Source organism: Falco cherrug, chromosome 2, assembly GCF_023634085.1.
Source record: "Falco cherrug isolate bFalChe1 chromosome 2, bFalChe1.pri, whole genome shotgun sequence".
NCBI lineage: Eukaryota > Metazoa > Chordata > Aves > Falconiformes > Falconidae > Falco > Falco cherrug.
This window is the reverse complement of record NC_073698.1, coordinates 91,468,401-91,494,657: the sequence shown is the minus strand read 5'-3', so window position 1 is coordinate 91,494,657 and position 26,257 is coordinate 91,468,401. Positions and strand designations below refer to the sequence as shown.

The 26,257-nt window shown below is 38.5% G+C and overlaps 1 protein-coding gene across 6 annotated transcripts in view; it reads right to left on the bottom strand.

The window, feature by feature from the left end:
- Window positions 1–26,257, bottom strand: part of SH3KBP1 (SH3 domain containing kinase binding protein 1) — a 231,559-nt gene that overhangs the window by 14,411 nt on the left and 190,891 nt on the right. For all 6 annotated transcript variants that reach the window (XM_055701190.1, XM_055701191.1, XM_027810860.2 and 3 more), the window contains 5 exons: window positions 21,979–22,080; window positions 17,902–17,953; window positions 13,970–14,050; window positions 10,765–10,927; window positions 5,567–5,652 (listed from right to left, as the gene is read on the bottom strand). In XM_055701190.1, the coding sequence (XP_055557165.1) occupies window positions 5,567–5,652; window positions 10,765–10,927; window positions 13,970–14,050; window positions 17,902–17,953; window positions 21,979–22,080 (484 nt within the window). The remainder of the gene's footprint in view (window positions 1–5,566; window positions 5,653–10,764; window positions 10,928–13,969; window positions 14,051–17,901; window positions 17,954–21,978; window positions 22,081–26,257) is intronic.

The following is a 26,257-nucleotide window of genomic DNA, read 5'->3' as shown; positions in this document are numbered from 1 at the left end:
GCATGAATAGCAGCACAGAAAGAAAGAATTGGTTTAAGCAGATTGTGGTCTTCATTATATGAGTCACATTTTGTCCTCCAACCCTTATATTTACCAGTATTTTCTTTTTTCCAACTTTTACTCTGTCTTCAGGCAAAATAATTATAAAGTCTCACAGTATGACAGCCTGTGATTTAAAGACAAACCTGCTCCATTCTACAACCTTTTACTGGAAATATTCTACATCTTTTTCCTTAGTGTGGGCCAAATCTTATTAGATCACTTTTTCTTCCAGTCAGAGGCACAGTGATCACCTCCTAACAAATTTGAGCATGCTGTAGCTCTAGAAAAAATGCAAATACAGCTCAAGGAAACATGAACATACTGAAGATTTTTTGTTTGTTTGTTTATTAGATATTTTCAAGTAGGGTATTTTAAACTACCCTTCCAGGCAAGTTAGCAACAGCCTTGAGGGAGGAACAGAAAAAGAGTGCGGCTAATAACGTGGGTTTGGCCAGTACTCCATGATCGATCAGCAAATGCTCTGAAAATTAACATCTGAAGAAATCTGAAAAATGGACTCATGTTAACCAGCTTTCAAGGAATCAAGAGATTCAAGAAAATTCACACCAACACTATATATTTCAGCAGAAGTCAATGAAGGCATATGTGTCTTACGTTAGCACTGATGATTATTAACTACTTTCATAAATACTATGCAGAATGTGTAAAGAGCCAGGAAAAATATTGGAAAGATGTCTCTGCTTGGCTCTGTGTGGAAAGTGCCTGTGTAGCTCAGTCTTTTTGCAAAGCACAGAAACTGCTTCTTGTGTGGATTAACTGAGCATTTCCACAGTAGATATATTGTTTTTACTTCTTTGTGGCTTATTCTTTAAATCACTTAGCTTAAATCTGTATGATTTCTAGTGTTACACAATTTCAAAGCAAGCCTTTGTTGGATAGACGAGACCTGTTTCAGGACTACAGGATTCCAAAGTGTGTAATTTAGGATTAATCCTGACTTGCAAAACTAACTCAATACCAATAATTAGACTAATTCAGTAATTTTCTGGAAGCATTAGGTTTTGATTCAGTAAGCTATTACATGTGCTATATGTTTCTGTCATTGCACTGGCCCTCAGATATAACAGTTCTTTGTGAAATTAAAAAGAAACACGTAACCTAAAAAAAAAAAGTTAAGTTTTGCAATAACGCATGAATTTAAGCTGGTGAAATCAATGTAATTCTACATAACGACTACTCTTCTGCTTGTAGAACAGGGCTTACTTTCAGTATAGCTTATGCTGCTTTAGAAGCATTTCTAACTAAGCCTAAAAAGCCACGGCCAATCCAGAACAATTATTGGTACATGAGACTTTACAACAGATTTAACCACAGCAATACTGGAGACAATGTCTTGGGTGATACGACCGCACACTTTCCACTGAAAGCCAGTAAGCGTGCTTCAAATTTCATTTTGTTTTGTTTTATTGGGTTTTTTTTCCTCTTTAAGACTAGAGGACCATCCTAGCATGTTGCTAAGTATTTTTGGTTTATAACCTGTAAGGACATTACAATGAAATATATGCATTAAACTTTGCAATGATACCATCTGTCTGTAAGAACAGGTTAAGGAAACCACAGCACTGACAAACACCACATACAAACCGTACATATCACTTATGTCCCTAAACATCTTATAGTACAATAAAATAAAATATAACAATTTCTTGTTTCAGTGCTATGGTGCAAGATTTTCTGTCACAGTACACTCAATTTGAACTTTTAATTAAAAAATAATTGTATTAGCCATGTATACATTAGGTGTTCTACAAAATACTTTATTTGTTTGTTATGCATTGTCAACTAAAGCAAAGACAGGACAGAAAAGAAATGGAGGAAAAAAAAAAAGCCTTACCCTCATGGAATGAAGAAGAGTTACCCATGGCAAAGAGATGTAAATAGCAAAAGTTGGATGAAAGATGTGTGGAAAGGAAAGGAAAGGCATCACTGAAAACAGGGAAAAAGAAAACAAAAGAAGAAGTGAGGAGGAATGGGGAATGTTTCCTCTTAATATATTCTGAAGGCTAGTTTTCCAGGTTTTTTTGTAAGGGTTGTGGAAAGAAGCAAAGGTATGAACAACAGTAATAATAGCTGCCATTATATCTACATTCAGCAGTGATGTTGCTCTTGTCAGTACAGATTGCAGACTTGTAATCAGTGCTGTATTATCATCAAGAAATTTAAATGTCAAGTCAAAACTCTGCAGAACATGCTAATCAAATCAAGCCATGCACTAACATCTACATAAAAAGGACTCGTTATATATGCAACTGGCAGAATGTTATGTACAGTATTACATATCACCTTAGCATTGCTCCAATCATTTGTGACTTTCCTGATCGGTAAAGTTGGGTGAGAATGGTTTTAAAGGTGTGAGGTTATCTGGTTAGACAACACTGATCCACTGGTGGAACAGAAAAATGCTGTTTCTGAAATAAGCAATGTTTAACACACTGATCTAGAATAGGGGACCTAGAGAGAACACAGGTTTTGAACCTGGATTCCCCAGTTCCCCTCTGCATATTGCTTTTCAGTTGTCAATGGAATTACTGATTTTCTTGTTGCTGATCACTTATTTGTTTTTTGGGAGATGGCCAAGGACCCCCTCCTTCTCCTCCCTTGTTGTAAAGGTTGTGGTCTCATTGTGATAAAGGAACCAACTTAGAAATCCTTAAAAAGGTTTCACAGAATGGAAAACTTCTCTCCTTCCAGCTTTAGTATGGTTTGCTTTTATAACCAAAACTGTCTCTCCAGTGCTTTCGTACACCTCTCTGCTTTGAATGAAAGAACAAGAGCTTTAGACTGTCTACAGGACTGAGAAAGTGACAGCCATTATCCAGTTTAACATCACCAGTGCAAAAAAGCCAGGAGAATGCTGTGGTACTCATTTTCAGCCCATGGTTCACTATCAGTATTTGGAATAAGCATGAAAGAGGGTAAGGCAACTTGAAACTGCTGCTTTTTCCCCGTCCTCCCTGTGAGCTCTAAGTGCCCAGGAGTGGCATTGGGGCTAACAGAGGAATAAAGAGGAGCCCAGTAACCAGAATGGTCATACACCCGAGCTGCTGCAAAGGCCATTCAACTTCCATTTCCTTCAAAGGCTACTGCTAAGCCCCACCTTCCCTGTACATAGGCCCACTTTAATTCACTGCAAATTTGAATTACTGAAAAGACATCAAATGGTAGATTTAATCAGATCCGTTTTGACTGGAAAAATGAATCTCAGAGAAGCTGAGGCTGTCCTCCCCACAGAGTACATGACACTGGGGCAACAGTGGTAACACATATCACAGTTAAATATTATCTGGACTCACACTGCCTGATCCGTCAGTGTTTTGGAATACACTGGACAACTCTACTTGCTCATCCATAATTTTTACTAATAATGCATTTAGCGACAAGATTTCTCCAAGCCATTGTTCTCTTTGTAAACAAATGAAAAATACAACGCATTTATCATAAATCTTTCCAATTATACTGCCCCATAAACTGTCCTGAACTCCAAATCCATCCTCACAGTAAAATACACAAATCCTCTGTGAATTGCTTTGGCTTATTAATTCATTGCTCTACCCTGTCTTAAAAGGCTGTTTATTTCTTTAACAATATTTTTACATGAGCTGTCAAAAGCCTCCTGAAAATTTGTCACATTTATAATATTTTGGTTCGCTTTCATTTCAAAATCATACTTTTTTTATTTTTTTCTTTTAATGAGTTGTCTAACAGGCTAGAATGACATGATTTGCCCTTGTAAATGCCATCTGGTTTGACCCTATCAAGTTATACTTATTGAAGTATTCACACTATTTTATCCTTGGGCTCAATATGTTCTCCTTGTTAGTGGTAACAGGAGGTCATCAGCTAAACCCTTTGCAACAAACACGTTGTATGTGTGGTTTGGTTTGTGGACTCTTGTTGGATCCTATCCCTCACTGAAAAAAACACCAACTCAAAACCAACAGAAAAGACCCCCACCTAAGTTCTAGAAGTGAACAAAAATCATTATAGATCAAATTTCTTACCTAACCTTTTATAGGCTGTTAAAAAAACCCCACAAACCACAAACCCAGAAAAAACCTCAAAACACTAAGCTTTTATCCTGATAGTGATTCCAAGGGAACTGGAACAAAGATTTAAAAAGTTTACTTCCATAACATCACTGTATGCTATTTGCAGTCACAGCTTTCTCCTTCAAGTAAGTGAAGGCTTACACGCTTTGAAGCAAACTTCTAGACATGGGTAACAAACACTAAATGGTAGAATTTGACTGCATTTCCATACTATTAATTTATATTAATCTCTTACAATAAAAATGTTCATGCAATTTATCACAAGCTTCTGGCTTGCCATGTTTATCCCAAATGAAAATCTGGGAAAAAAATACTACTTGCTTCTCCAGAAGAATGTTACTGTCACAAACCACTGCAACACCAGAAGGTTAAAAAAAAGGAGACATACGAATGCTGAAAAGCTCATAAACCTATGTGAAATCAATTTAGCATTTTACTGTTACACTGTAATTAAAAACCATCTATAACTTAAAGCTCTGCTTTCTAGACTGAAGAAAAGGCAGGTTTGGCTGTTAAAAGTATGCTATTTTACAGAAATGTTTTATTAATAAAGCAGTCTGGGTAGAAACCACCACACTGAAATAACATTTAATGCCACCAGTGAAAGGTAGTAATGCTTTCACATTCAGGGTACCCTGGTTCTGCCTTTTACAAAAACAGGTCTCTCGTGGCACAGCTGCGACTGCGGAGGAGAGCGACAGCAGCAGCTGCTGCTGGCGTATTTCTAAGTCGAGGTAGAAGATGGCTGTCACGGCTTTCGCTTACAGCCCTGGGACAAGAGTCAGAGCACCTTGCTTTCCAAGTGCCACTTACTGCAGCATCTAACCAGCAAACATCTCTCCTGCACTGCCAACTGGAGAAGGAAGGAGGGTGAGAGAAGACAGAAAAATAACCTATCGTTACTCCTTTCCAGGTGATTTCCTGATGAAACTGTTCGTGTTACTGGCTCAGCAATTATTATTTTCAGGAGAAATTTAGACTGCTTTTAATTGGTGTTTGCAGTAAAATTTATTCAAATTGGCCTGAACTGGGTCTCCATTCCTTTGTATTGTAAAGTGTAAAGATTACTAACTGCACCAAATCCACAATCTTTTGCAGCATTAAAAATATGGCAGCACTAACATTACATCTGTTAAACAAGTATGACTTATTATTGTTGGCCTTCTCACTTGCTTCAAGACTTTTAAACAGAAATAACAAAAGCCCTCCTATTCAAAATAGCTCACTATTCCATATTTCTTTTTTTTAAAAAAACAATTTAAACAGAAAACCCCAATAAAACTTTTTAAAGTAAAGCAGAAATGATCTTTTAATCCTACAGTTAAAATCTGATATAAATGCACTCACATTCATCACCAAATCCTCAATCTGCCTTTGGATCATAACAGTCACTAAAAAGCAGAAATTTACACCATAAATTTCTCAGACAAATTATAAAAAGCACTATAACTTACCGATGTCATTGCTTCTTTCAGAGGAGTCTTTCTCTAGAGTGCCGGATACCGTACTGCCCACTAATTCCACTTTTGGACTATCACTCCTGTATTTGGATCAAGAAAAGAAGATATTTTATTGGCGTTTTTGTGTGGGTTACAGTAAAATAATAGCTAACTTGCAATCAATATTGAGAGAGCAAAATATTCTTCCTTTGTAGCACCAGAGTAATAGCAATGTGTCAGAGAGAGCAATCTCCAGTAAAGGAGACATGCTGTATGGATTAACCTTATCTCATTTCTCCTCAACACCTGTCAAAAAAGCCTATTTTAGATACTGTAGTGTCCTGAATAATTCTTCAGATGTTCACAGCATCTCCCCATGAAGGAAATCTAAGGGCAAAGGGACATTCTTCAACATCTTATTTGTATTTTTTTCTAGTTAATTGCCTCGTACAAACTATAGTGATGGACTGTCTAGAATTACAGAAGGGAAGAGAACCTCAAGCTAGCGTTGTGACTTCAGCAGTTCCTAGTATTTATTCATAAAGGCAGCTCCTCCACCACATTTTAGCATGTTGCTTATGAAATTATTCTTTCCACAGCTCCAAAGAACCAAGATCACCTACTCTGTCTGAAATGTCTTCAGAATAGGCAAGCGTCAAGAGCTGTGATACTTCATACAGAGGGACTATTTTAAATCAAACAGGGATCAAACATAAGCAACATGATTATTCTTTCTTCATAGAACTTTCTACTAAAATAATCTGACTATTGAAACAACTCATTTTAAAAGGGACAGCCGTAGGTGAGTAGCTAGGCATTGCACAGGTCACACAGTCAAATCCCTGTAATATTTACTGTGATGGCAACTGTTCAATCAATGCAATAAATTGTACTTACCATCATTATCAGGTCACCTAACAAATACCACAGTTCTTCCACAATTACTCTTCCCAGCATAGCAATGTAACAATTACGATGTATGTAAGATACCCAAATGATGGGTAAAAATATAGGTCTGTCCCTGAAACAATCCAGGCAGATGTGTGTTTCTATGAACAGCAATAATTAAGTCATTGACAGTAAAATACATAGTGAGCTGCTGAATCTCATTGACTTTTTTCATTTGTGTCTGTAAGTTGATGACAGATGGCCTGAACCTCAACTCGTGGCAGCAGTTTATGAGCAAAACACAACGTGGATGGAAACCCTATTTCAGTCTTCAGAAAGGCTGTGATGAAGAGCCTGAAAATATGTGTTAAAAATGGAGCAAGTCACAGATTAAGTGAACTTATATCCTGTTAAACACTGTGGTAGGGTGACAAATACTCTATGAACTAAAAAAGGTAAGACAACCAGTCTATGACTTGAAAAACAAGCTAGTCCTACACACCTATCAATACGGCAGGCTGTCTCCACTAGAAACTGAAACAGAAGAAATTTAACACATTACTAAAAAAAATCTATTAATTGGTGAGATAATAAATAAGGGTATTCTCCAAGTGATCTACCCAATCAGTTTTCTTATCTGCTGGTTTTTAATTTTTTTTTTTTTTAAATTGCTTATAAATTTGTAAATCTGTAAGAAGGAACATAGTTTCCTGGCTGACAGGGCAACGAGCACCTGACTGCATACTCTGCTTTGCATACATACATTTCCCAGCAAACTGGGAGCACCGTGTGGGTTGGTAGCGCTCTAGGAAATGTGTGAGTATGGTTTGGAGGAGATTCTGAGGATGGTGTGATTTAGGGCTGAGAGTCACAACGTTTACCATTTGACTACACAAGATACTAAGATAAGCAACAACCACCCCACCAAAAAACCCAACTGTTGTCAAAAGAATCAACAGGCTTACTATGCCTATCTACATCCATACTGTTTTGAAAGGAGTGGAGCCATCCCTTCCTGGTCACAGCATCTCCCTCCCTCTGCTTGTGCCCATGAAGACAGGCTATCAGCTTGATCTGAGAGATGATCAGCCTGAAAGAAACCCCACACTAATAGAAATCCCACTGCAAACTGATAAATTGCCATCTGGAGCAGCTCCCTGACCCATATGGCTGAATGGCTGCACAAATGCTGGTGCTAATATAAGGGAGGCTGCAGGAACGCGGTGCCAGAAGAGGGAACCTGCCCCTGTTAGAAGCAGCATGGATGCAGATTAGTTTAGACTAATTGTAGAAATGTACTTTCTGTAGATTTTCATGGCTTGCCTACTCCAGAGAATTGAATCATCTGTAAATTGTGTAGTCACAGGTATGTCTAAATATGGTGTGAAATCTTTGGAGCAAACTGACAGCTACCCTCTGTCCCACACGGTTTTTGTCTCTCCTGTTGCCCTTGAAGCTCTAACCTGCCTCCAGGAAAGGAGGATTGCATTTAAATGGAAAAACAATCATCATCACAAAAAGTCAGTGAGATGGCTAAGATGCAAGCCACTTACCCAGAACAGAAAAAAAAGACTTCTTCTGCTCAGCAGCTGCCATGGAAATCTCATGGCACTCACTTTATAACTACAGCAATTCCCAGGATCACATGCCAGTTTTGGCTGGGATAGAGTTAATTTTCTTTATAGCAGCCTGCATGGTCTGTATTTTGGGTTTGTGATGAAAGCAGTGCTGATTATACTGGAGTGCTTTCATTATTGCTGAGCAGTGCTTACACAGTGTCAAGGCATTCTCTGTTTCTCAATGCTGCCCCACCAGCAAGTAGGCTGGGGGTGCACAAGAAGCTGGAGGGCACCCAGCTGGGACAGCTGACCCTGACTGACCAAAGGGATATTCCGTGCCATATGACATTATGCTTAGCAATAGAAGCTGGGGGAAGAAGAAGGAAGAGGGGGACATTTCTGAGTTAATGGCATCTGTTTTCTGAAGTCACCATTACACACGATGAAGCCCTGCCTTCCCAGGGATGGCTGAACACCTGCCTGCTGATGGGAAATGGTGAATGAATTCCCTATTTTGCTTTGCTTGCGTGTGCAGCATTTGCTTTATCTGTTTAACTGTCTTTACCTCAACCCACAAGTTTTCTCACTTTTGCTCTTCTGATTCTCACCCCCATCTCACTGTGGGAGAGTGAGTGAGCTGCTGTATGGGGCTGAGCACTTCACTGGGGTTAAACCAAGACAGGTCAGCAAAAATTCTGCTGGTTCAATTTTATTCTAATTGCCTTAGGTTTTCAGATTCTGGAAATGGATACCAGCCTGTCTTAAAAATATTTACTATCTTATTAAACTGAACTGATTTAAAAACGAAATGCCTTTACTGAAGTGTCTGCTTCCATTTGAGGTTTCACATTTCTTAATTATTCAAGTAATTCAAAGTCTATTCCATGGATTATTCCATTACGTGACGTTTCTGCCGTCTTCCTTTAAGACACCCTTACAACTTGAAGCTTACCAGGCAGAATATATATGTATGAGATAAATCCATTAATTTGAATTAGCTGAAAAGAAATTTGTAGAGAAACTGCTAGCACTGTGATCACCAACATGCATCATCACCTTAAAAATCACCTTTTCTTCTAAGTTTTAATCTAACTACTGTTACAAGTAAAATTCTTTGAAACATACCAATATTAGATAAAAAGAACAAAGCTTTTTTTTTGGTGCTAGACATACCAGAGTTTGGACAATTAAGAACATAAATGTTACTGTTTGGATCTGCTTTTTCACTTTGTTAACAGGAAAACTGAAATATCTTTACAAATGCATGGTTTCTTTATACAATTTTGTACTCAGAAAAAAGGAAAACAGAAGAGCAACAAAACATACCTTCACGACTCCAAATGTTTAAAATATTTATAATATGTTTAAAATATTTAAAGGCAAAGGATAAACCAAAAGACTAGCTACCCAGTTGCATGCTTAGCCAGTAAACTGAACAGTAGGGTATGTATTGGTCTTGCCAAAAAGACATCACTTAGCTAGTTCTAAAGGTTGTAGCAAATACTTGCTTTTCCAAACATGCCCAAGTGACCAGCAGGTGTTGACTGTATTTTGGGAAAACTGGGCAAGCATGTCCAAAGCCAAGAAGTCCAAAAGAAGCTGTGGCAGTAGCACCTGGATAGAAGGGTAAGTTCTCAGAGATGCACAGCCAAAGCACTTCAGTAAGATGGAACTGGCAGCACAAGGCAGACACAAGCTTTATTTTATTTTATTTGTCTCAGATTTCACACTGAGAGCATTTGTTTAATGAACCACATGTGGAGGAATGAGGGGAATCAATGTCTAGAATTTCTATTTTATTCCACTCTACCCTGAATTCCATTCTGGTATTTAATTCACCACTACTATACTTGAACTCCAGGAGTTCAATGGCAGCTAATTTTTCTAACAGTGTAACAGTAAAATTTTTTCTATGCCTACATTCTAGTATTTCTGGATGTGCAGCTCACTCATTTTAGGCAACTGCTTTTTTCTAGTTTTCACCTATTTCTATTCACTATGCATAAAGAAAGCCTACAGTGCGCAGCCCAGATGCTGATAACTAATGTAGCCATCTAGACTTGATTAGGACTACAGGTGAGGCCTTTTATTTTGGCAACCTCTGCTTTTCCAAGCTCTAGCAGAGATTAAATGGAGTTGTGTTGGCAAGTCCAATTTCTCAGTGCTCCTCAAAAGCTGTAACCACCTCTGATAAAGACCATCACGTAATTACAGAATAACAACCAATGTTACAGCACAAATATTTGACAGTAGTATTCTGCAGTGGCACCAGCTTGAAAGAACATTCTGTGAAGACACATTCATTTTGCTAAAAATTCATCTAAAACAGTCAAAGGAAACGGACTGAAACAAAGCTGACAGTATTTGAGATGTGCATTGTCTAACACTGTTCCTCAGTACAATCCAACCTTTTGCAGTAACTTAGTGCCGGGGGCTAAGCTGGAATAATTTGAGGTAAATTAAGAAAGTCAACATCAGTGCAACATACTGATGCAGATATTTCCCACATATTCTGCAGTGGATACTATGATGCTGCAGTAACAGTGTGCTCATCAGTAGAAATGGACTAGTATTTAACAGCCTAAGACTTTCATTCTTGAGAAGATAGTTATGATCCAGCTAGACGACTAAAAGGCTTTTTTTTTTTTTCCTATAAATAAACAGCTTACCACAAAAAAAATTGTGACATTAACTGTAAAATCGAAATTCTTTAAATGTGTGTTTTTTCCACTAATCCCAAAGGTGCTAGACAGAGAAAAACAATACCTTGTATGAGTCGCAGGCACAACTGGTCTTTCTGGTCGTCTTGGGGGCAAGGTACCAGGTCTATTCACAGAGTTTGCTTTGGGTGGCCGAGGTTTCTTCGGAGGTATAGCAGGAACTGAAGGCTTCTGCAAGTCTAACTGTTTTTGCTCTCTCTCTGATCTTTCTTTAAATCAATTATTTCCAGAAAAAAAGAACACAGATATTATTAAGTGGAATTCATTTGCCCTCACAAGCCTACAATTAAACAAGAAATCTTAACTGTAGATACACTGTATACAAAGAAAAAGCTTATCTCCTTTCCACTTCTATCCCAAATAATCCTTTATTTGAAATAACATGTTTACCACAAATCAGTTGCTTGCCCTGACTGACTCTTCCACCTGTAATTCCTCATGGCCAAAATATGTGTGCAGTGTGTACATAGGAATGCTATTTTTTATTTTAATAATTTACTGATTTATGAGTGTAAGAAAAAATAAGAATGGCAAAAAATTACATACCATATGGAACAACTTCCCATGAGCATTGAGTTATATCAAATTCTAATATGAAACAGTATCAAGTTAGAAGGTCACAAAAACAATTACACTGGAAATTCTTAACATCTCTTGGACAAACAGAGAAATACCATTTCTGGGGAAAAAAAAGTACGTTTCAAGTGAACTACAGTTAAATAAAAATAGAAGCATTAAAATGTAGCAATGATTGTCAGGATATAGACCCTTGGAAAAATCAGACCTTTTATTTAGGTTTTAAGCACAGACTTACATGCCAAATTTTTCTGTTTGCCAGTGAAAAATTGGATCATTTGCAGTACTGTTTATGCATAGTTAAGAAGTGCCACAATACTAATATCCAATGCCAAACATGCAGTGCCTGTGAGCATGTAAAGTACAATACACATGGATAACTCTTGTAAATAATATGCTCTAAATTCATAATACAAAACAAACATGTAAACACGTTTGCCACACCATAGGAAACCTGATTCTTCTTAAAGAAAGGACAAAGCTCTCAAAGGGACAAAAGTTTCATTCTCTGTATCCTACTGTGTCAACACCCCACATCAATCGACAACACTGTCTATGGTATCTCATGAATATTACACCTCTGTAAGCATGTAAGAGGTATTGGGAGTGTTTCAGGGTATTGCTTAATGGGTTCTAGGTTTCAGTCTGAGAGGATCATGGAATAAATCACCAGGAACAAAATCCACATTGGATTTGGAACAGTCCAGCAAGTGACTGTTGCTCGCAGGCATAGACCCCTTTTCAGTTCACTTTCAGTTGATGCAATCAATCATTAGGTCCTCTGTAACACTGAAGATTTTCCAGCGTGTTGTGTGATTTTTACACACTTACTCCCATGACAATTTATACTGTGTCAGTCTCCAAGAACCTTAACTATGCATGAGGGACAGGCTAGGCAGCATACCAACACACAGGGCAAAGAACATTCCTGTGCCACCCCCACTGCCAGACCACACTGAACGATTCCTGCCACTCCCTGGTACTCCAGAAACATAGGCACGACTCCTAAGGCCTCCTTTCAACATTTAGAAAAGTTACAGATATTTATACTCTGGGACAGTAACATTATTTAAAATTCCTCCACTGTTTTGACAGTTGGCTTTGCAAATGCAAAAATAGAAAGAAAAGGCAAGATAACCACAAGAAGTAGTGCACATAACCAAAAGTAAACATACGTAAATAAAATGGCTAAAACACCTGTCAGATCACTAAGACACATATCCAGAAACAGATCTTGGTGCAAAGTCTGAACGTTCTGGCATGAAATTATAACTACATGTTATACATTTAGTCATGTACAAACGTGTGCCTTTTAAAAGACTTCAAATTCAAATACTTAAAAGTTAAGAAATCCCATAAACTTGTCTGTACAATCTAATAGTCCACTTAAACATATAAAACTTGGCACCATCTTAAATTAGAGAATCAATGTAACTATTCTCCCCAGACTTTTCAGAATGCACAACGAACACAATGAAACCATTAAAGGTTTAATTTGCTCGTCACTGCTCTGTGTGGTGCTGTGCTCCATTTCTTGCAATGTTCAAACCTGGCTTTGAAGACAGAACTTTTTCATCTCTTCACAGGCTTGCCTATGACTTTTGTGCCTATGACAATGGGGTGATTCATAAGCATTAATGACTATATCTTCACAAAGCCCCTCCGTGACTGTCCTGGTTTCAGCTGGGATAGAGTTGGTTTTCTTTTCAGTGCTGTGGTATGTTTTGAATTTGGTGTGAGAACGGTCTTGACAGCACACTGACGGTTTTGGTTGTTGCTAGGTAGTGTTTATACTAGCTCAAGGCCTTTTCAGTTTCTCGAGCCCTGCCAGTGAAAGGGCTGGAGGGGCATGGGAGGCTGTAGGGGGACACAGTTGGGACAGTTGCCTCGAGCTGGCCAGGGGGATATTCCATACCATAGGACATCATGCTGAGTATATATAAGCTGGGGGAAGAAGAAGGAAGAGGGGGGGGCCATTCACAGTGATGGTGTTTGTGTTCCCAAGTAACCATTACATGTGATGGAGCCCAGCTTTCCTGGGGATGGCTGAACACCTGCCTGCCCATGGGAAGCAGTGAATGAATTCCTTGTCTTGCTTTGCTTGTGTGCGCGGTCTTTCCCTTATCTATTAAACTGTCTTTATCTCAACCCATGAGTCTTCTCACTTTTACTCTTGCAATTCTCTCCCCCCATCCCACTGTGGTGCAAGTAAGTCAGCAGCTGTGTGGTGCCCGGTTGCCAGCCGGGGCTAACCCACAACAGTGACGCAGGGAAACCACCAACCCTGCTTTTAACTAGAGAACTAAGGCATGCAGATGTTAAGAAAAAAGTACACACTCATCTAGGGTATCTTACTTGATCAAGGTCCTGGGTTTTACTAAGTGCAGAGCTTGAGACAGCATTTTATGTATGGAGAGCCTATCTCCCCCCTTGACTTCAGTTGAGGCTGCAAATATTTAACAGCTCTGGACTGGTACAACTGAATATCCTGAATTTAGTTCAAAAGCAACAGTGCAATCCTTTCCAAAATGCCTGTCATCACAGATCTATCCGACTGGGAAATAAACATCCAAACAATACACTTAATGAAAACAGAGACTGGGAAATAAGGATGTGCATCGGTTCCATTTCCCCTGCCTCTCTGCTGAGAGCAGGCAGGAAAGCACATTTCATACCTTTTTCTTCTGTTCGATTAGGAAGACATTCTGGCCTTTCAGGAGGAACCTTTTTGATTTCATGCTTTCGATCTGTGGTACCTGTCGAAGAAAGGAAAATTTGGAATTCTGAACAACGCAAGAAAACAGCATATATGGCCACATACGATTTAACTCTGCAATTTCTTAGGCTTTTTACACTCTTCAATTTGAAAATGTCTTGCTAAAACTGAACATAAATCCAGCTTCAAGTATTTCCTTACACCATAATGGCAAAAAAGCAATTGGATGTTTACGTTTTGACAGAGTAGTTCATAGTTTCCAAAGCATGCATGTCACAAGAATAAGCACTTTCAGACCATTCTGTGAAGGAAAGAAAATAATTCAGTAACTACAGATTTTTAAATGTGGACAGATCCTTTACCATTGTAGACATACTTAACTGAAGAGCAATTCAACAGTGCAGAGAATCATTAGGAATAAATCAATTAATTGAGCACTTCTGCCAAGAGAATAGTTAATATAGATGAATATACAGGGCTTATTTTATATTAAGTTGAAACTCCCCTCTTTTTCACCTCTAGTACTAGCTGTTCACTTCCACATATTAGAATGATGAAAATAGTAGTACTGACAGTATTCTGCATATTTTATTTGACAGCTTTTGGCCTGGAGGTGTAGGCCTGTGCTGCCTTCTGCCTCTGTACTAGAGATCCTGACATACTGACTTTTGTTGCTACAAGGAATATGGGAACTTGTGGCACCAACAATGGGAAGATTTTGCAAAAATTTCCTGGCACGTGCAAGATGCAATCTTCTAGTCCCCATACTATACAAAATGCTTTACTGAATATTGGCTTCACTGCATTGGCTAACTACTAGGTGCTATTGCCATTTCAACTTAGCAGTGTTGAAAACCACTTTAGGTTACACTATTAGTATTTCAATAAAAATTACAGTAGATGACATCCAAGAAAAGCAGAGAGGCAGGGCAGGGAACACAAGGCAAGTTTTTGCTTCAATGTATTCTGTTACATACAGTTCTCAAGTACATTTATATTTTCTGAACGTGCTGTCACAACTCTTTTCTGCAGCTGGTTCCAAGAAATCAGTACTCATCAGTGGTGATCACCAGCCATTGTTTCTTTATATAACTGTGCTGGCAGACAGGCAACACTTGTATCACTTATTATGTCAATAAATAATACTGAATTTTATGGTTGGATTTGATGATCTTACAGGTCTTTTCCAACCTATGTGATTCTATGAAAAATACTTCACTCCTGAGAGGAGAAACTGTTGCCAGAAACCAATTAAAGTCTTTCTAAACACAAGTTATGCAAAGCAGAAGTCAACATACTGATAAACATGCATGTACTAGCGTGTTCAAGAAAAAAAGAGACACAAGTCTATATACCTCATTACAGTAAGATTAACAGTCATGACTAACATACAGAGAGATGTTCTCTGGCCACGTCTAAACCAATGATCCTACAATCACTGAGAAGCTCCCAGGCTCAGGTGTACTCCCTACTTGGGTTGTGACCCCCAAATTAATCAGTGCCCAGGCAGGCATCATGATCCTGCCTTAGCTGCCAGGAGACGGTCAGCTGCAAGGAAGCTCTGGTGCCCTCCAGCTCCCAGAGGGACTCAGAAGCGTATTCCCACCCTTCGGTCTAGACACAGGTGCATTGCTCATCCCAGCCACCCAGTACAATGCCTACTGCTTTTTAATCATTCTGTAAGGGACTTGTGCTCCCAACTTTGGTTCTCCAGTTTTCACCTTATTTTCTAAAGTAGCCCAGCACAGATGGCCCTGGCAGTCTACTGCTGAACAGAATTTGGAAATACAGCCAAACTTCCAGCTACACTATAATACAAAGTAGACACCTCCTTTACATATGTGCCACTTGTAGTACAAAGACCAATTCTAGTTCTCTGCTATGATTTTATGCTCTGCATCAGAAGGCACTGATATTTATTTAGGCTGAACTGGCAGTTCTCAACTTATTCATCACACTATGACTGGTTAAATATGCAGAAACATTACTGGAAGTTGTTGCCTACTATCAACAGTAAGGCTGGACGTGGGGATGTGGTAAAATACAGTGTCACCTTGGTAAAGTGATAATTTGTCAAAGTAGAATATGTTAGGATGGTAATAAACATAGGATGATTTTCATCTCTAAATACATATCAGAAGAAACTCTTGTGCATAGTCAGCCAGGACTTGTCAAAGACTGATTATGAAAACAAAGAATAGCAATAGTCTTGGCTTTGCCATAGACTTAGATGGCCTTAATCAAATCATCTGCATCCTTTAAGCATCCATTTTTCCTTCTGAAAATGGGCACATTATCCTGCTATGGTGACAGATCTAATGCGCTGGATGTAAACAGGTAAAAACAGATTAGAAGTACTATTCTCTAATTATAGGTGTATAAATTGAAAGAAATACAATGTTTTATAGAGCTTTTCTGAAATGTGTCAGACTGTAATGTGAGTTGTCACTACGATATCTCTAATATGCAACCACCACTAGATGGCAAAGTTATACTGCTCTCTCTGGACACTGTTACTGATCTTAAAATCAGATTTAGTTTTTTAGGAGTCTCAAGACAGAGTGAAGAATAAGCCATGGGTGTCAATAAGCAAACCAAATATTTATAGTCATGATTCTGTAGTGAAAGAACTGCTTGACAAATTCAAACTAGCTAAATTATAGCTTATTGATTCACAGTGAATTGTACACTGGTGTAACTTCTATTAATAGATCAAGACTATAGGGAGGGAAATTTACTTTTTAAAGCATTGAAAGCTGGAACAGACCACAGTGACAAGAAAAATGATATGGCTAGATTGGATGTGTTAGTTTTGGTTTTTTAATGTGTGCCAGCAGTGGGGGAAGCAGTAGTGCTGCTGCAGAATTTTAACAAACCAACTGGAGTTGAAGGATTAATGAGTTCCAGCCATTGTTAAGTCTCCACCACAAATGTAACACAAATGAAAACTCTGAGAGCATCCCATGCCTTGTGATTTGTGATTTTACATGAATGGAACTGGAATTTGGTTTCTGAGGTCAGAACTGTCAAATGCATAGATATTATAACTGTTTCTAAGTTTCACAGAAAAAATAATTCATGCAGGCACTTCTGAAAATTTGTATTGAGAGGTTATTTTAAAACTACAAATAAAAGTGGTTTCAGCTCTCGGTATTTATAAACAATTCAGTTTAAAATATTCCAAAACTAGCTTTGCTAGCACTCATCTGTTTGGAAAACATAACCAGCCCCTTAATATATTTGCAACACCATTATCTACATAACCAGATTCAGGATAACTCATTTAATACTTATGGCTATAAAGTATTGAAAAGCAAGAATCTAACTATGGCACAGAACCTGGAGACAGCCAGCTCTAACATTCATGCAGATCTGTAAGTTTTAGACTGCAACTCAGATGGGGCCCTTGTATTACAGCCAAGGTCTATGACACTATATTACAGATATGCAAAAAAGCTTTTTATCTCTAGAAGAAACCCAGATCTGTAGGTGTAAAGCGAAGGCAGTTTCCTCCTGCAGGTATTATAAGATTCCAGCATACTGGCTCTACGCTGCAAAGACATGCACACAACCAACTTCAGTCAAGGAACAGAACCAAAGAACTTTCAAAACCTGAAGTATCATGCTCTCTCTGACTAAACATGTTTAAGGGGCATATTACGTTATTTTAAAATGGTGCAGATGGTTGCCTCCAATATATTTAAAAAGCACACCACAGTCTTTCGGGGTTATCATCTTTTTTCAGTTTGATTCTGATTTATTAGCTGTTGTCTAGACACCTTCTGCTTATCAATTTTGATACAGATGAATTCTATATAAATTTGAATACACTTAATTTAAATTGAGATGTGCTTACTGACATGTGCTGTACAAAAATCAGCTGCACCTTACCCGATCCTTGTTTGATGACAGGAGCTGATGGAGGCGGTGGTTTCTTCGGTCTCTAAAATGTAATAACAGAAGAAAACAGATTGCTTCAAAATGCCTGTAAATCTCATCCATACAAAGGCTGGAATTAATCATACATTGCTTATTATTAATAATTACAAGTCTTAGACTACAGATGTGTCTTCTGTATCTTCACTGAAATGAATCTGAAGAGAGAAAATAGCATTGACAAATAAAATGACATATTTCTACTTTCACAACTAAAATGTCCTGCTGAGGGGAAAAAAGTCCAGTTTATGTGCCTTAAGATTAGAGAAATACATGACCTTTGGTTCACTGAAGAAACCTATTTATTTAGAATTCAATCTTGTAAATATTCCAGCCCATTTTGGGAAAAAAACAAACACAAAGACCCAGACAGACATGGCAAAACCTGAAGTGTGTTTTTGCAGACTCACAAATAGGGCAAAAATGCGTAACACAGGAAATGCTGCAAAGGTTACATTTTATTCACTCACTATGATATATTTATAGGTCCAGTTGTGAAAGACAATTATTAAAATTTTAATTTAATTTTAAAAATTAAAAATTTTAAAACAGCCTAAATAAAGCTGTTTGGTGAAATGAAATAAATTTCTCCAACCAATATGTACTTTTTACTTTTACTGTCTCTGTTATGACCTTTTTCCTAATAGATCTGCCAATGGTATGGCCGAGAAACACGACCACCAAATCAGTGCCAGAACCATTTCTCTTGACCTTCAGGCTAGGGCAGGAGTAGCTTTTCTTCTGTGTTGATGTGTGTGTATGCACACACACCATACTGGTATGCGTATATATCCTGGAATGAACACAAAACCAAATGGAGCACCATGTCAGATGAAATGATATACCTTAACTCTCACTCTTAAAAAAAAAAAAAAAAAAAAAAAAAGGGGGAAAAAATCAGAATTATTAAGAATAAAGCCTAAGTATTAATTTTTTTCTTCCTATATCCATCCTTTTTTTCTGAGGAGGAAACTTATTTCCTTTCCTGCACATGGATCACAATCACTGTCACTACATCACCACCTATGCAACACTAAATTGTCTTGTGGAACTATCTGTAAGATGATGTTTCCAGATATGCATAGCTTTGCCAAACTTTGACCAACCATTTAGGTTGGTATTTTCTATCAAACTCATGTTGACACACACCCTTCCCATTATTTTCTACATATCTGCCAAATGGCTCACCTACTTTCAAGAAAGATCAATTGTTTTGCTCACTTGCAGTAATTAGTTCAGCTTCTGCCCTAGATCTCTCAAGTCTTGGCCTGAACATTGACAGGGAACAGGTTTTCTGTGATGGCTGAGCCCTTGCCACTCACCTTTCCTGGGGATCTCTCTCAAATCTAGCAAACGTTTTCATCTCTGGAGAAAAAAAGTTACCAGTTTTGCCCAGGCTGAGTAAGCCTAACGGCTTAAATCTCTGAAGTTGCCATCTTACAAGCCTCAGGTTGCAGCCTACCACCTCCTACCACCTTATCCTATCCAGTTCATCTGTTGTCATCAACCTGAGAAGGCTGTGGCCAAGAATGGAGCTCAGAATGGTCTTCTCTAGCCTGGCTGCCGTGGGCCACTGTCCATGAACAGTGAGTCCCTTATACTGTCAGAGACACTTCTGCAAGAATTTAGGCAACACAGTTCAAGGTTTAAATGCAGAAAAGTGCAGAAAATGTGGGAAGGAAAGAAGACAGGGACAATGGATGTCTTGGGATAGCAATTGGGAGTTTGGTTGATAATGGCTGCAGAGTGAAACAGTTGGTGCTGAGGATCCAACAGTACAATATACACATTTGGGGTCTTATTCTGGAGCGATGTGAGTCTGATCCCGTTGACTGTCCATACGTCAGCAGTTGGAATATATGAGGTGCACACCTTTAGCACATCTTTTGGCTTAGTTCTCATCTGAAAGGAGTCTCGTTCATGTCCCCTGAGACCTGTTTTCAAGGCAAACCAAAGCATAGCAAGTGCAGACGGACAAGTGAGAGATTCACTAGAGATGCCACTCCTGATTAAAACAAAACCACTAATTTAGATAAACACAAAGGAGAAAGGATCCTATGGTTCATTAGACAAAGTGGCTTTAACTGGAAGCTGATGAGGGAAATACATTGTTTCAAAAAGGCAAAGGTCAGAAAGGAAGTAGCGTGAGGGGGAAGTTAAGAGTGCTGAGGGAAACATGGAGAAGGAAGGAGGAATTACAAGGGTCTGTGGCTGGATGAGGTAACAGAGGAGGAGATGGAGACAGACTAGAAATGAAGCCAACAGAAAGGAAACCAGGATTGGTTGGGCAAGAAGAGAACAGAAATACAGAGCAGGGACAAAGTGAGAGGGGAGAGGAAAACAAGATGGATAAAGAAATTTTGTGTAGGGATAGAAAATAAATCCAGACGATGATTTAGACTCGGGTAGTGAGCTCAGGGGGAAATCCTGTAATCGAGACCACCTGAAAGGTGGAGACTGGGACAAGGCAGTGAATAGAAGAGGCCTGGGACAAACAGCCATGTGTGGAAAAGAATCAGGACTGGAAAACTGGGGACTGAACAAGGACATGGGAAAAGGTCCTAAGCTTTTGTTCAACAAGCAGAAGTATTACTGCAACAAATGCTTTCAGGCCATGGGATGGAATCCAGGGTTTCTGGATCATCAGAAAATACCTGACAAAACCACTCAAAAAGTATCTATTTCCTTCCCTTTTTGTACTGATTCAAGCAAAGTCGGACAGTCCGTAGTCCCACTAGTTACTTATTCATGTTGCCAGATTTGTGCCATTTTAAAAATTAATAACATTTTATTCTCCACATTTATAGCAAACCTAGCTGCAATTTCTAAATGTCTGAATATTTAATTTATTTTGCAAGTTCTAGTCATTGTTTAAAGACACATAATTTGTAAGTTGAAAAAGACTGAATAAATTTCACCACAAAAAAAAATTGGTAAGAGTAAAGGTATTTTTTTTCTTCTATAATAGGCTCATGATGTCTTAAGGTTTATGATTTTTGCCTCTTCTGGAAATCACCTTCTTTTATTGTTAGGCCTAAGGCCAGGATATTCACTCTGCTATGGAACTGCGTTTTCATCTCCCACAGTTTCTGCTGTCCTTTCTACCTTCATTTTCAATAATTACCATGTTAACTTCTATGAGTTAATAGTTGCTTTATTAAGCTTTCCAAGTATTTAATTTTTGCCTCCAGCATCTAATTTTATTGCCAAAGACTGAAGCTGACTGTCAGTAAGTCTCGGTTTTATCACAGGTGGCTTACACTGTCACTGTGAAACACTCATCAAAAGTCTGACTGCAAGCTTGTAATACCCCACCGATGAATGAAAAAGTTCCTGAAAATGGAATGGACTTTTGGGTGAAGTAATCCATTACTTTATTCCAGGAAGCTGCAGGATTTCTAAGTATTGTTTGGCAAACAACAACACCTTCTCTTTCAAATAAACAGAAGGTGAAAAACCTTTTGCATAGATTTTATACCTTCTTTTTTAATAATTCTGAGAGAGATAAAGAAACATGCCTTTGAGATACCAAAAGCTTACTGTTGTCTTTCAAATTTCACAGTTAAAATTTCACCCGTTTCATTCCTGAACAGTGCTTGACTGTTGTCAATCAGCATGCAGGTGGTACACTAACTTTTCATGTTTCACCAGAAAACTTTCCATATTCCACCAGAAAAACAACGGAGAGGAGTTAACAATTCCGGTCATCACTGCATCATCTGACTCAGCAAATTACCGTGGGACCTCTCTCAAACTTAGGACACAGGACAGAGGGCTTTCAGAGCAATGTAGTGGAGTCAGACTGACTGGATAGGCCAATAAAATCCTTCAAAGAAACTCCATAATGTGACTTTGAGTGTCACACATTGTCTTCATGGATGCTTTTAAACCCAGTATTTGTTTCCTTTAAAGTTTTTTTGTTATTAAGTTAGAAGTAAAACTTTATCAAACTCATGTATCTGAAAGAGAACTTCTTTCAACTCCACTTTCATTCTGTATTCTAAAGCAAAAATAATAAAATATATTGCTTACCTCTTTTTCAAAATCAGAAGGAAGAAGCTTGACAAAGTTATCTGGAAATACACCTCGTCTGCCATTGAGTTCTCCTTCCCACCAACCCACATCAATGCAATCCTACAAAATAGTAAAATAAAAAGAAAACCACAATGTGCTTGTGTACTGAGCAGATCTGTGTGCTGAAGTGCTCTTTTGCATAATGTCCTGCCTTTTTGCCAGAACATGACAATTTACTGGAGTGCCAGGTTAACTGGGTAATCTACCAGATAAAAACTTCAGTAATCATCCTGCATTACATTATCATGTGGAGCAGCTAGGAAAGAACAATAAAAATTCTGTACAAGTTCAAAAGGTTGTCTGTGTCTAAAGCAAAACACTATTTAATAATTTGACCTATTAAACCTGTAAGCATTTTGAGCACATATGATATTACTTCTCTCTGACTTCATTTTACAGAAAGACAGTAACTTAATTAAACATCATACATTCCAGAAGGTAAAAAAGCTTCTTTATTTCCCATACTTTGGGAAATAAAAAGTTTGACACATTAGAATTACTAAATTTCATCACAGTCCAATTAAAAATGCATTATACACCCGAACAATAACAAGCATCACCTTTTTCTGCAGCAGTTTGGAGCACCACAATGCAGAGTGTGTAGCAAAACAATGTACAGCTAAACGCTCACAGTAAGTAAGCCACTGTATCAGTGATTCTAAACAATGGAAAAAATAGTACAGCTATTTTGGTAATGAACAATAATTGTAACAGAAGCCACAGACATTTTAGAACAGGTTAAAATTGCTCCTTAAGTCCTGGACAGTAAGCTCCATGTTCATTATTTTTGTGTTTGCTAAAGAGAAAACTTCCAGTTGAGATTTTCCACATTTTTCTTCATTCACTGAAAGCTGTAGCCAAACCAATTCAGCGGTTTTCCAAAACATAATTATGGGAGTGTCACCCATTGTCTGCTCAGTCTTAAAACCATTTCAGCCAATTTTTGCAGTTGACTAAGCACGAGGCAGGCCAATCTTTCCATCCTCTGGAGCAGTAGCCCTAAATCTTCGTGTGGCTCATAGCCACATTTACAAATATTACACACCTGAGACTTGTGGGAAAGGGAAATCCCACAAACGGTTCATGGGCTGGACACGACAAAACTCAGCGGGGATCCTCCTCCCATTCTATGACAGCCAGTGCTAAACCTGCTTGGGTTTACAGGTTGGATCCCACATCTTCTGGCAACATCAGCTTTAAGCAATTGCTGCAGCATCACTGTTTCTACAGCCACAGATCGGGACTGACCAAACTGTCTGCACCTGCCAGGTATACCCAGCTGTCCTGGTTGCAAAGGCATACTGGAACTGCTCCAGAGTTCAACATGTTGCATGTTCCTACTCTTAACATTTCTAAACCAGCCCTGTGGAAACTCTCCCAGATTTAATGAAGTACTTTTGTCTTTCAAAAAATCACAGTTCACCACTGTTCAGAAGAGATCAACTGAAATTTAGCAGCTGTGTTCTCTGAGTACTCAGTGGTACTGATGTAGGTCTAACAGTTTTAGCTTGGGGCATGGTCGCTGTTCCAGGTCATCCTGTGGTGGGGATTCTCCATCTCTCATTGCTGCAGAAACTGAGTAGTTCTTTCCCTGCAAAGACTTTATTTGGGCTCTGGAAAAAAAGTGTGATAATGTATAAAGCTGGCTCATTACAATCACCTGTCTGTTCTTGCTTTTCAGTGAAGTGAGAGAGAGCAAAAAAGCTGCACATCTGGAACACCATAATATAGGGACAAGAAGGAACAGAGGGGTATGGATATAATAAAAGTAGGCAACAGCAGGCAGAGGTAGTTCAGGAAAAAGAAAGAGGCAGCAACATGCACTAATACATTTTCACAGGGAACAATGCTAGAAAAATTGGGCAGAAGCAAATGAAATAGGCCAAATACAAGCCTCATATACGCTATGAGGTAACGTCTCTCCAGAAACAGAACTGGATCAAGGGGTCTAGAATCTTAACATTCTTGTGTTCTTGTGGTGTGAGAAAATAGTTTTAGAAGCACCAAGTGGAACTGCATGTCTTAACACTATTTATCTACACAATTTGGTTGTAAAGGTATACCTGTTGTGGAGTTCATGTAAAAGCTCTATGATTAAAAAAGGCACATGCTCAAATCAGTCACTGTTGTAGCCATGTGTATAGGGGAACAGAATGCTAAATATTCATTAAAAGACAAATCTGGCTGGTTTTTTTCCAAGATGAGTATCCAAAATGCGCACAAAGACTTTAAAATACAGCCACTCTGATCTTAATTTCATCATCTACCCGGGAACAATCATAGCATGCCCTCACAATTTAGAACTTTTGAAGACAAATGCTTAGAAAGCATCTGTGCACTACAAAAGTACAGAGTGGAAAAAGTAAGAGGAAACGAGTATTTCTTTGTCTAGAAGAAGTAAACAGTAGTTTAAATAGGGGAGAGGCTCCACTGAAAAAAAAATTGAATGTGAATGGGCAGTAAAGTATTGCATGATAATACATGCATGCAAAATAGCCTTGTATTTACATTTCCGTGAAATCATTTGTTTCAGCTGCTACAGGGATGACAGAATAATGCAAGTTAACTTAATGAGGTGTACTTGATACTAAGAGAAGTCTTAAAAATAAGTGTTCATGATGACTGTGCTTGTTGGTATTTTTCTGTAAGTTACAATGCATAAACATTGGATGATATTTGAGAGAAAACAGACTAGCATTAAAGATCATTGCTTTTATGTTTTGGGGTTGGTTTTTTTTTTTAGTTATTTTTCTGCTCTAGGCTTTTTATTTAGCTTATTTAGTCCACCTCATCTCCTGAGAGAGAGCATGGGCTAACTAAAAACGCAAGCTAAATACCCTGCTTTCTTGCGTCATGTCTGTTTTAGGTGTTTGGGGTTTTTTACCTCCTTGCATCTCAGTATTTTACTCTAATGTAATCTGTTCCTGATCTATAAATGAAGGCACTGAACAATCCTTTCATCTTTTTTCTGGTTGTTTTCGCTCATGCTCAATCTGTGCTTTTCTCCTGCATTCTCCCTACTCTTTAGCAGGGTGGCCTTCACCAGGGACACTTACCTTTAATGGACCTTCCTCGAGTTATTTAGGAGGTATTTACCAGCTCTGTTAGACTGTCACGTCTTTGTTAGTGAACAGGGCTGATTCTTGACTAGCTGATGCTTTCAAAATATCCATGGAGTGAATCCAGGGCTCCACGAAGAACAGAGATAATCAGCTAGTCATGCATGGCACGGGCAGGCACTGTGCAGGATATTATTCTCACTGCACAGCCAGCACCCCTCATTCCTGATGTGAAGGCAGGCGCCCTCCCACTTGGCTCTATCTACTCACGCAGCCTAGTAATCAGTGCATTCAACTGTTCTATCACATGGTGTGTTTTATAATGCCCTCCACCCCCTACACTACTAATCTGAAATTGCCAAAACACTTATGACCCAATTTAGATTTTGAAAAGTATTAAGAATAATTCAAGTGTCCAAAGATGAAAAGCTTGTGCTTCAACTGATGGCACAGCTTAGTGACAGCTAATAATCCTGACTAAACAACACACGACATCACATACACTCCTTTTGGGTCAGATTTTTTTATGCACTTAGGAAACACAAATCTTACTCCTACTTCTTTTTATTAACACACATGAATTTTGTATCCAATGTTTTTTTAAAAGCTCATTTGTTTTCATGAAGATGCTGTTTGTGTTACATGTTCATTAATCCCAAACAGCTGCAGGTTTGCTTTTTTCTTCTCTCCAGCTTGTGGCTCAGGCTTATGCAGCCAATCACCATGTTGGATTATCATACATTAAACAAATTTTTAGGCAATTTCTCTTGAATTTTCTCATTTACTTTATTTACCAGAGGAGGCTTCTGTGTCACTGAGCAAAAAGGTAGAAAGATCTCTGAAATTAAAAGTTACAGATGAGATCTGGTGAAGAAACTCAGTGGTGGTACCTTCCTGTCATCCACAACTGCAGGCATGCTGTTCCTCAGCAACCTCTGAAAGCCCATATACAATGCTGGCAGCAGTTATGCCTTCATCATAAGACAGACCACCATACAAGAATACCTGAGTTACAGCTGCACAAGCTGCCTCAAGTACTAACAAATGGCAGAGCTATGAAGCACAATCAAGGCAACATGATTAAAACAATGTGGCTGCCTATGAACATTAAGAAAAGCTACTCCAGTACCTTCCTCCACCGAGACAGCCCTGCCAACTCCTGTGCAAAGACCCTTTTC